At 37.9% G+C, this 12,897-nt stretch overlaps 1 protein-coding gene across 2 annotated transcripts in view; it reads right to left on the reverse strand.

The window, feature by feature from the left end:
- arid4b (AT-rich interaction domain 4B) overlaps window positions 1–12,829 on the reverse strand; it is a 75,712-nt gene extending 62,883 nt beyond the window's left edge. Inside the window, exons 1-2 of one of the 2 annotated variants that reach the window (XM_065296272.2) lie at window positions 12,121–12,829; window positions 5,262–5,321 (exon numbers count right to left, since the gene is read on the reverse strand). In XM_065296272.2, the coding sequence (XP_065152344.1) occupies window positions 5,262–5,267 (6 nt within the window). In that variant the 5' untranslated portion in view covers window positions 5,268–5,321; window positions 12,121–12,829. The remainder of the gene's footprint in view (window positions 1–5,261; window positions 5,322–12,120) is intronic. The other variant, XM_073812803.1, reaches the window with a different exon arrangement.
- Window positions 12,830–12,897: the final 68 nt, after the last annotated feature.

The raw sequence follows: 12,897 nt of genomic DNA on the forward strand, positions 1-12,897 counted from the left end.
CTTCCGGTGTGATCAAGTGTGTGTGTGTGAAAACATCCATAAATAGTGCAGGGGTTAACGCACCATCTGCATCTAAACGTTATGATTGCCCAAAACTGTCAGCGCAGTCTGATGTCGTCCATTCTAGAGGCCGGTAATCTATATATTTGTTCACACTTAATGCTTACCGGTAAATTACGGGTTACTAAATTTTTATTGTCATTACCCCTTACAAATATCAACAATCGTAGTAAAATGTGACCCGATCTGGCGAAATGAGTCGGAAGTCGCAACGTTCTATTTTAAGATATGAGCCGATAATGTGGAAAAACAATGAAATTATCAAAAAAAATATTTTTAGCTAATTTCAAAGAACAGACATTAAAACATAATCTCCCAAAGTTTCGTAGTCCAAATAATTGAGTAAAGGTGTTTAAATGACTATTAAAGTTGAAACAGTTTTACTTAATCCGCTGGAAATTGCTTTTCTCAAATATTCTCGTCACCTCCGAGCATTCCGGGGATCCCCTGAAACGTCACTATCTCTCCAAATATGGTGTTACACGTTGTTTTAGAGCCAATCAGAAATCTTCATAAACGCTGATCGTTTGTCAATGGGAAACCCTGGGGCACCTGATTGGTCCAGCCATCCTCTTGTCAGTCTCGCAGCACACTACTCTCCTATTTAACTCCTTTTTGAATTGTTTACACTGTTATTGTTAACTAGCCTGCACAAAGATATGATTGCATAGGCAAGCATTATTTGTTTTCTTTTTGCTTGTCTCTCTGTCTCTCTCATTTTCTCACACGCGCGCGCACACGCGAACACGCACGCGCACACACGCGCGCCCCCGCGCGCACACACACGCGAACACACACACACACACACGCACACACACACACACACACACACACACACACACACACACACACACACACACACACACACACACACACACACACACACACACACACACATTCTGGTTTCCATGTTCTATTCCCTTCCCCTAACTCAAACCCCAAACCAAACCTTTCTGTTACACATTTTCAATAAACATCATTCTGTTTGATTTATAAGCTTGTTTCTTGGTTTACTGAAATAGCATTTATATTAATGTCTTTGGTCAAATTAAGCTGTAAAATAAATTGTTTATTCCTTTAAAAATGCAATGGATTTTGAAAGATATCTACAAAAAAGGGGCAAAAAACTTTAAAGGCGTTTTTCTCAGGTTTTCAGTTGGAAAAAGAAGACAGACAACCTTAATTCAAATGTCTATATCTTTAAAACCATTCAAGGTATGACTTTGACTATGATATCATTTGAAAGCTTATTATCTCCTCTTTCCACTGATACCAAAATCTCAATTTTGAAATTTGGGTCACTGTGACTCATTTTGCTGGATCAGGTCACAAATTATTATCTCTAATTTTTTCTTCCACTTCCAGTAGTTATCACTACAGGAAAGTCTTATCATTTTTATTAATGCTTAAAAGTGTTGGTCACTCTCTGTGTCCTTATCCAACAGGTCAGTTCTTGGCAAGCCTTAAAGCAAAATATTATGGGTAACAATGCTTTTAAGGATATCTAATAAGTGTTTCCTGTGACCCAAAATAATGCTAAAAGAAGCTTCTAAAATCTCTTATAATAATAGAGACGGTTTGAAAAAAACTACGGCCTAAAACTACTGCCTACAAACAAAACTCAACTGAAATCAGTTGTCTTCCACAAAAGTATGACACTCAGATCTACATAGTTTTCAATCAGTTCCTAGTTAGGATGCTACCTTAGAACACAGTTCCCTATACAGACAGCAGACAACAAAGCAGGTCATTAAGTTTTAAAACATAGCCAAAGGAATGATTTTGTCACTTAAAGTCAGTTTCATCAGACGCACGTGCGTTATCGCGGTTACGTGTCTGGTCGAACCTTTACTTCCGGTTTCTGTTTGTTTAATGGTCTGACTAGTGGTTAAATGAACTCTGGAACATATGCCTCGTCAAAAATAACAAACGTTTTGGTTTCCTAAAGACAGGGGGAGACGGCGATCATGAATCACCACTATGTGAAGGGAGGTTTGGCAGCCGGTTTGTAGTTAAAAGAAAACACCACCGTTTTTCAATATTTTATTATGTTTCATCTACTTGTTGTTTATCTTGTTATCAGTAAAACTACTTTAAAAGAACTTTGTTGTTATTATTATTAGCAGAGTTTACCGGAAGTTATGCGTGTTCCACGAAAGCTGTTTGTTTATGTTGTTACTGCTGAAACCGTGTATAAAGCCGTTTTTTACTATACTCTCAACAGACTGCTAATATACATTAGGGGTGTGCATTGGCACTGCCCTCACAATTCAATTCAATTACGATTCACCAGGTAACGATTCAATTCAATTCGATTCTACGATGCATTGCGATGCATCAGAATTCTACTGTACACAACAAGGCAAATTTTTAATAAGTCAAGTAGTAAACTCAAGTGCAACTATTCTCAACAAAAACGAAAGCTGACCAGGGCTCGCAAAATCCCTGGTAGCCCTTCGGGCAGACACTCTTTTATTTTTAGTAGTAGCCAGAATAAAAAAAATACACTGTTTAATGTAGAATATTGATAAATCCTGGATTTCCATGTAAGCCAAATATTCCTGCCCATCCCAGCTAACAATTTGGTTCCCAAAACGTTCCCCTATTTTCCAAGGTTTTTGGTTAGCCAGGAATGTTTTCTTTAAGAAAATAAACATTCCCCTAATGTTATTTTTAGGTTATTTTAATGTTCCCCTAACGTTAGAATAATTTAATTGTTATATTACTGAAGTATTATATGAATGTATTATAACACAGGTTATTTTTTATAAAAAAATACCTCAACACATCACACATTGTATTTAGATAACATGGTATTTTATCAAATATATAAACAACCAGTGACTTTAACACAATATAGAAGACTTAAAGCAGATATTTATTAAAAAGGAATAAACATAATTCCCTTTATGTTCCCCTAATGTTAGACTCTGAGGTAAAACGAAATGACAAACACACATTCTATTCACTTTAGGTAAACATATCTTACCACTGCTGTTTAGTCACCTATCAGCTTGTAACATCATACTATCATAGCCTAGACGTAAATCACTTAAACATATTTTCCTTCTCACATATTTAAGTTACTAACTGAAGAAAGAAAAAAAATACGATAAAACAATGTTAGTCTATGAGGTAAAAATGAAATGACCTTATTTTATTAAATGACTTGAGTTCGCGCAAGGTGCTCGTGAAGAACCTAGCCGGTAGAAGCGCGTCCAGATGGTCGCGTGCAGAGGGTCGCGCGCATATCAGACGTGCTTTCACTTCATTTCCTGACAGTTTCACTTGGTACGTGAGGATAATGACTGACAAGAGGACACCGAAATACATACACTATAATTACCTAACTAAACTCTTGTTTCCCATTAACTTCATAGAATCCGAAATGTGCCCATATGTCCACTTTCCATGGAAAAGGGTGCGTTTTTATTTACCCGTCTATCACGGTCATCTCCAGAAAATAAACAGTGACATAATCGATTATGGCATTTGCTGCATCGATGCTGAATCGTGCATGTGCGCATTGCGATGCATTGCCGAATCGATTATTGTTGACACCCCTAATATACATTAAGCTCTATTGTAGAATTTCAATTTAAGGATTCTGGTCATGGAAACAAAAGTGAAGCAAAAATTCTTAACCGTTCAAACAACAATATTAACGTTGTTATAAGTCAATAATAATAATAATAGCAACAGTTTCAGTACATCCAGTCTAAATGGAAAAAGCAAGAAAAAAAGTTATCTAGAATAACATGAAGGACCAGAGAGCCCTACTTTTATAGTCTTACTTTTATTTCCCCCTATGGTGAAAATCAAGTTTTTATTGTTATTTGTGTCTCAATCTGGTCTTTTTAATATGCTTTAAGACAAAACCATGTGCAAATTCATAATTCAACACCATTGCTGAGTAGTTTACAGAGACTCATACCCACGCTTTGAAATCGCTTTAGTTTTCTACGTCACAAACATGTAACCAATAACATTATCACAGCTGAATGAGTGGATCACGAGGTAGTAATCCTGTTTATGATATGCATTACAAGGAGTTGTAGCAATACATCCCTCGTGTTTAAAATACAAATCGCGTTCCGCTGGACCCATGTTTTTAAAGGCATCTCTGAGAGGTTTATTTTCCCCCGCTTGACAAGCCAACCGGACGTGACATGGGGGCGTGGCAGCATCGACAATCCCATTTTTTAATTCGAAGTTCAAGGTTGCGACTTAATTTCGATTTAAAATCGAAATCGTGACACCCTTACTCAGCGCTGAAACGATTGCAGCACTGCTGCTTCAGCTTTACTTCTGTGATGCTCATCATACGTAGCGTGAATGCTTTTAACATCAGCACAAAAAAAAAAAAAAATAGTACTGCAAACGAGTAGTTCCTATGCTTTGTGTGAAACCGGACTTAGCAGTAATGTGATTGAAACTGCCGAATGTAGCATCTATTTACATATATATCTATAGTCTAAGGTGGTGCGAAAGAGTGGGGGTGAGGACTAATTCGCCTTTTTATAGATCCACGTATACTAAATGAAGCAAGGGTGTAGGGTTACATTGAAGCTGTTTTAAAGCATGAAGTAATAACTGTCACTGGAAAACTGTTGCATTTTTCAGTAATATAATATTCAAACATTTGAACTCAAGAAATATTCCAATATGAGAAAAAGCCGGCAGTGTTTAAATTAGTGTGCAAACTGAATTGCAAAAACAATCAGAAAAGCATACAAATTCATTTTCATGTATACTTTACAATAAAGTCTCTAAAAGACAGAACAAATTTTACAATTTCATAAGCAACTACTACAGTGTCTGGCAATGTAGACCGCTGCTCATATGTGGGAGATTGTGAAACATCATAACACTTGGACCTTAAGACGTTTATATTAAGCACAAGATTATCTAAATACAAAAGTGGTTTGGCACAAATCAGAATCACATATTCACAACACAATCTTCACTAACCAAAACATACTTTACTATGTCGGTTTAAAACTTAAATGGATAGTATCATGAGGTCATTTACTCCATCAGTTTGACATACCACCTGCCTCTGATTAGCAATATTAGGTAGCAAATCCCTGCTTACAGCCAGGACATAAACTAAAAGCTAATTCATAAATGTGTCACACAACATCTGTCAATAAATATATCAACACACAAAGCACAATGGTCAAGCCATTTCATTTCATTACCTTCATCTCCGTCCACTGTGACGGTGATCCGCCTGAATGACCTCACTTTCAGATCTTCAGCTGAAAAAAAGAAAACATATTTAGAATGAGACAGAAAAAAAACTGAACACACATCTGCCTGGGAGCCTTGTGCCTCCTGATGTCTAAACAGCCTTGACTCGTACACTGAAAAATAAAATAATTCCCCAACACAAGCCCCAAAGATTGAAGAAACAATTGTATAATTAAACAATGATGCAGTTTGTTAATGCAAGAGTTCAACAAAATATGAATATGCTGTCATTAGGGGTGGGCGATATGACCAAAATCTTATATTACGATAGGATTCGTTTTATATCATGATAACGATGTGAATCACAGTAGTTTTCTTTTAATAAGGTTTTTATTTTGTTATTCAAATCTTTAATGCCATAGAATTTTCACAATTCTAACAAAAAACATGTACAAGCATAAACAAAAAGACAAAAAAAAAACGAACAAAACTCAAGCTTACTGAAGCGCATCTCAACGCTCCTCTTACACAGAAACAGTGCGCACATTTAGCACTGTTGTTTGTGTTTCAATGGCTTAAAATCACTCGTTTAAAAAGGGCAGTGCTTAAATAAGTCTACAAACATTACATTTTCGTGAAAACCTTGATAGAGACGATAGTCCTAAATCTATACCGGTTGAATCATTTCTACCGGTTTATCGCCCACCCCTAGCGAGTAGGGGGAGGCTGCAGACCTGGAGCCGGTAGATCTACGCCCCTGACAGTTTTACGCCCCTGACAGTTTTACGCCCCTGTTGTTCCTCGTGCGTCCAGTAGGGGGAGGCTGTATATTAGTATATGAGCCTAGTCATATATCAAAACAGCAGACCGTATGATAGCAGCAGACCTTCTTGAAGCGATACGAATTGAGGTATGTTAAATAATCTGCTAAAGTTATTGTTGTTGATTGTATTATAATGATACATTTATTATTTATAAACGATATACTGCCATTAATTATAAGTAACCATTGTTTCTAACACTATTCAACCTTTGCTTTATTTATTTTTATTAGTGAGCGAGAGCACTTTGATAGCAGGATAAAAAAAACATTTAAAGAGTGGCAAACCATAGGAGAGTCATCTACAGGAGTCATTAAGAAATAACCAAGTCATGGTGTTAATAAAAAAATTTGTGAACCACAATATTGTCTCTTTCTTTTAAATGACCCTTGGAATTTTAGAAAAGTTATTGTGTTTGTCTTCATAAAATGCTATGTAGGACATGTTTTGTAGCTGTATGACGACCTATTGTGAATTATACAGCATTTAGGATCCATATGATTACAGTTCTTTATGTCTAATGGCCTAAATATGGTTAATATCTAAATGTAACTTAATATAAAATCACAACATCATATCAGCCAGTCTCATGTATATTAAAACAGTTATAAATAAATATAAATAGTTAAGTGTGACGTCATCATGCGCCGCTTCCGGGTTCAATCGATTTCAAATGCCACAGGAAAACACGCTAATATACACTCGTATCATGATGCAAAATTATTTAAACCATGATCCTTATTTTTATCTCCAATAATAAAAACCAAGATGACCAGACCTGGACTATATGGATTTTCCATAGTGTGCAGACTGCAGTGTACACTGTAAGTTTATACAATTTTCGTTTAAATGTGTAAAATAAATCAATAGTTCTCATAAACGGTTGTTTAAAGACACACTATGCAGTTATTTTACCTTAATATAACAGCTTCAAAGTCATTTCGATGGTAAACGAAGTCATAGTATGGCGAATCATCCCCCTGTTGAAGCTCGGGAAGGACGCCGCTACCAAAACCAGCAATGCAAGCTTGAGAGAACCGCCCCTGACAAATCTCGCGAGAATCACGACTTGCTTTACGGCAACGACGTCACACACGTTAGGCTTGTTCGACTTCGTGCAGCGCTGCAAGAACCGGCAGTCGGATGACGTAAAAGTACCGCGAGAATGGTCCGAGACGGCACTTTGACGTCATCCGGCTGTTGGTTCCTGCAGCGCTGCACGAAGTCAAACAAGCCTGTAACAACAACTGCACGCGCGCATTTGAGACGTGATGCTCGATGAGGGAAACAGCTAAGAAAATCCGTTCGGAAGAGAGTAGAAGCGAAAAAGAGAATCTGACCGAGTTAGGAACCGGACAAGAGTCCCACGCGGTCAGGTTTTTACTCGTTGGCGTGGGCTAATAGACAGCCCTGGATGCAAAAGGGATGCTGATCTGGCGATCTTGTTGATGGACAAGTAAGTAAATCTTTTATTTGTAAATTTGTTTGCGGTCTATGTTGTATGTGGTTGCGCTTGCTTGTAGTGTGTATTTTTTTACTAAGCTGTTCATTCATCCAGTGTTGATAATTAGACCAGTAAAATAACTTCAACAAGGGTCTAGCTAGCTTACAATCATAAGAGCATTTAGCAGACTTGCTAACAAACACTCGTTTCTCTTACATGTTTTTTTTGGCCATCTAAACTCAAGTGTAGTGTTGTGATGTGTACGTAGTCATTTGTCTAATTTCGATTGCTTATGGCCAACGAATAACGGCCAATGTTATGAAATAATGCAACGTATACAATTAACTTTGTCAATACATTTTGTAATGTTTACATTACAATTAAAAAACAAATGAAATTATACAGTAGACATAACGTTAGACTATAGACTGTTTACTTGTGATTAAGCTGCAATCTTGTAAAAACGTAATAAGCCAGCAAACGCGGTAGGCTACTTTTATTATTATATGCCTACTCTACACTTGGCATAAACTTCATATTATCCTATTACCATCATCTGTAGTTTAGTAGACATGCAGTAGCCTAATATTTGTATGAAACTGTGAAACATTCCCTGGTCATTATCTTCGAAGTCCATCTCACGCCCAACACTATCCTAACAGGTACGTACAGAGTGGGCGTGCGAAATTACGACAGTTGCAAGTTTTCCCCAGTGACTCTAGGGGTCGCTGTTTGACAAAAACATCAAACTGCATGGAATGCCTTTAAATAGGCTAGTATCGTAGTGGTATTTCCCTCTCTCCCCCTACTGAAAGCATGAGAAGCAACAGGGGCGCAAAACTGCCAGGGGCGTAAAACTGTCAGGGGCGTAGATCTACCGGCTCCAGGTCTGCAGCCTCCCCATATAGCCCCTAGCTGTCATCATCTTCTCAGCCTCATGTCATTCAAGACCTGTCATCTGAATGACTTTTTCTTCCACTCCAATTTTTATTTTTAGAGGAACTATCCCAGCATGCACTGCATCATGAATAAATAATACCTAATGCTATTAAATTCATATTTTCTGTTTGTCGACCATATTTATGCTGTGGTGTGATCACTATTATTGGGTAATGTTAAGATGGTAACATTTTAATGGTGTTAGTTGACTGCGACTGAAAAGGTCTTTGTTTGCTCTAAGTGATGATGTTTCAGTGTCACAACCTAAAACTGTTGTGCATTATACCTTTGTTATACCTTGATTCAAATAATGTATTGCAAAGCAGCGTTCTCATAATATTAAGAGTTCAAAACCATCTGTAGCAAATACAGATTTTTTTCTGCTGACAGTTCGATGAACAAAAGATCTTTAAAGGGTTGTAGGTTGATTGTGTTAATAATCCATAAAATAACATCACTGTGTTCTTGATCAAGAAACTTAACCTCAGGTTACTCAAGGGGAATAAAACAACCTGTAATAAGTCAACTGCAAGTCATTAGAATGACAACAGCTCTTCTTCATGGCAAGAGGCTGTTATATATACATTTACAATACAATGGTGGTTAAGGACCTGAGCCTACATTTTTAAGTCACTTGAACTGCTTGAACTCTAGCCTAAATTTTTGTGCTTACCTTTCAGAAGCACTCTACAGATAATATAAACAGACTAACAAGACTGTTTTCAACTGGTTGACATGTGCAATGTGCAGCATAAAAATTTAAGTAAAAACAATACTATTTATTATAATAATAAAGAATGTAAAACAAAGCATGCAATAACACCAAAATAATTCATTTGAATTAATAATAATTAAGTTAATATGTACACATTGTTAAAGTAGTTCTTATGAAGTTTTCACTGCTACAGATGTAACCCAGCAAGCCATAGCCAGTATTTTATCACCTAGGTTAACTACAGACCCGATATAGTCCAGCTGTGAGTAACCAACTTTAGCAAAAAAAAACAAAAAAACATTTAAATTGGTAACATGAGGCTGTTTACTTTACCCCTGGTATTAACTCTTTCCCCACCAGCATTTTTAAGAAAAAAGTTGCCAGCCAGCGGCAGCATTTTTTTATGATTTTCACAAATGTTTAATGGCTTCCAGAAAATGTTCTTCTTTATATATATTAACATACAAACATACAATATCTCCAATGAAAGAACAGACACTCTGCTTTAAATATGGGTAGGTTTCTTCACAAATACCACATTTTGAGAAAAAAGCTGAGATAATTGCATTTTTGTGAAGGACTTTTGATAAGAGATCAGATTTATAGCGATGATCAAAACCTACACAGAGTTTGAACTGTTTGCCCTAAGGAGATACTTTTGGGATTTATAAGTTGGGTAAGAGCACCACCCGGTGGATAATAGTTGAAATATGGATTGCTGGAAAAAGTCATCATTGGAAGCGTTTCTCTTAATTGACGAGTTTACTTGTCAATGGCAGGGAAAAGGTTAAGAAGCATTATGGTTGATCCGATCAGAAGTGGAAAGCACTAAATACAAGTATAAATGGGGTGTAAAATGTTTTCAGCTCATACAATTTTGATCACATTAATATGTAGTTGAAAATGCACTCGATGTGATTATGCTATTCTGTTTGCTAAATTGCGAAATTTGTATTTAATAATCTACAACCGGAAAAATACAACTTATTAAAACAACAGGATTTCAGACTTTTGCTGACCTTCGGTCCACACGCATATTTATCGAAATAACGCCCCTAACAGGACATGTCAACAACCCCGCAGAAAGACAAAGTACATTTGTAATTGGCTAAAAAAAAGAAATGGCCACTCCCCTTACTCTTTCTTCCGTTTAAAAACCTGCCACAGAGACAGGTGTGTTATCTCCAGACACCTGTGACACTGACAGACGTCAGGTAACGGACATCCTTCAAAACAGTGTTTCAACTGTTTCTTTGTAATGATGACTTTAATGTGATTTTTTTTAACAGAGAAGCAATCGCGAATTCTCTTTCTGAGGAGCCAGCTTTACAACAGAGTTTAACAACAACAACTAGACTCTGTGTTGAGTTAAGAGTGGAAAGTGAAGCGAGATGACATCGTTTGTTCACTGTTGTTAAACTACAGTAGTCTGTGCGCGCTGAAGGCGCTGGTTCGCGTAATGTCTACTGCGCTACAGCATTATGACGCCATTTCTGTGCCACCACAACTGCAGTCGCTTGACATCGACATTCTTCTATCATTGCGACGTTCAGAAGGTACAAAAGAATGACATCTGTCGGTGCATACGCTATTGTTGTGACCCGTGTTGACTTCGTGAAGTCGGGCGACCCAGAGTTTTAAAAGCTTAGTCCGTTTGGGGGGTAATGCCATCGAGATTTCGTTTAAAGCCAAATGTGGCAAATAGTTTAATTGTAGAGAAGTGCACGCCAACTAAAGGGTTGCATCACAAAGAACTGACAAGGAAAAAGCGTTCCGCGTTTAAATGGAGGCGACAAGCTGAGCTACAAAATGCTGACGGTTTGTGTACAACGGGCGCACACAATGAACGGGCTAAAGCCTTTCGGAACAAGGTCAACCTAAACATGGTTTGTGAAACTTGCTCAGATCGGGCAAATAGAGTCGATACGTGGAGTTTTTGTTATGTCGACGTGACCCGTCAACAAATCGGACGACAAATGCGTCGCGTTCTGAGCCCCAATCACAATGTCACCTCAGACAATAACTGCCGGATTCAGGCTGGAAGGTTCTCCGAACATAGCGTCGTGGAAATAAACCTGATTATCCTCGCGAACGTAACTGGGCGCTTCGGAGGCGAGGCTCCAGTATGCAACGGGGTTGCCAACTACCCGACGGGTGGCCGGTGAAAATCGGCTTGCTGAAAAACTATAACCTGCCTCGCCAGCCATTTCTAGTCACACTCAAAAAAGATCCGTCGTTGGATATCGCCGAGGCTGTTCATTACAAATATGCCATTTACAGAACACATGCGATACAATGTAACGATGATCGAATGGTCGAAGTGAAAACTGCAACAATGTATCATCAATCCGTTCGAAGCAACAATCTCACCAAGAGTTTTAAAAAGCGAGAGAAACATTCCAGCTTGCTAAGATTATTGTGCACGTATGTGCATTTTTGCGCCATCACATTCAGATATTTTACCCTGGTCAAGGCTTTCGGTCGAAAAAGCTGTTTCGATCACTATGTATCGCACAAAGCCTTACGTAAGGGCTATCCAACAAGGCAGTGTTTTCCCCATCAGCTATTTGATGCCGAGCAGCAGAAAGAAAGTGGTCGAGCCTTTTCGCAAATTCCAGCACAACATCTGCTGACGGCGATAGAAGTAAACCACAAAGTTGTCCTGTCTGCTGCGTCTACTAATAACAAACTAATGAATGTGGACAAAAGTCTCCTGTTGTCTAGCTGCACTATTTACGCTGTATTTGCCATCGAGAAAACAAGGTTAACAAAACATTTGATCGACAAGGATACGTCTGACAAATGAAGCCACAGTACTAAATAGAGAATCGATTAAATTGCGCACCCATGATGTGAAATAATAACGTATTCGAGCACTAAAGCTCGACGCAACCTACAGTTTTCTTTCGATCTTCGACTTTTCATTTCTGGTCACCATAATGTCCTACCTGATATATCCAACAAATGGCGATTTTCCAGGGTCGACGTGGTGCAGATTAGCAATAATCCATCAGACAACCGTTGTAAACCATCGATGATCAATGCTGGAAACGTCGTTCGAAAATATAGGAACGGTGTCTGGATGCGAATCCAACAAAATCGCTCACCGATCGCACTCCTTTTCTGTGTTAATCCCCTTTGAGTCTGAAGCGTACTGAACGATACACAAACCACCCACTGTAGATACCAAGCTCACTCATTGGTTATTTTGTGCGAGTAACCGCCCCGTTTGTATATTATTGAATAAGGACATCCGAAGACACTGTCTCAAAGTCTATAATTTTTTATAATTTCATTTATTTAACTTACTTCTGATCGAAAAGATAAACGACGCTTGTGTGATTTGAAGTATTGCGTTATACATTCATTTATGCAATAATGACAAACACTACATTTCCCAAAGTTCAGTGGTGGCCCGCCCACCTGCAGGCGCATGCGCTGTGCTGACAATCAATCAAACCTGCACACTGTTTGTTCTGTTCAGTTGTAATAAGGTACTAACATTTAACAACATAATTTATTGAACCTGCAAAGGTTGATGGTGCTTTGATCTTTTTAAAATGACATTGACATAATCACTTATAATAACAGTCAATGTGTTTAGGACGTTGTGTCAATTTACACAACAGTTAAAGCTCTGTTTACACTGTTAAGATAATGTTAAGGCATGTTTTTAATATTTTATACTAAGGTGTTTGAAATAGACCCTGAGAAATATTCACTTC

The sequence above is a fragment of the Paramisgurnus dabryanus genome, chromosome 20 (assembly GCF_030506205.2).
Source record: "Paramisgurnus dabryanus chromosome 20, PD_genome_1.1, whole genome shotgun sequence".
NCBI classification, from domain to species: Eukaryota; Metazoa; Chordata; class Actinopteri; order Cypriniformes; family Cobitidae; genus Paramisgurnus; species Paramisgurnus dabryanus.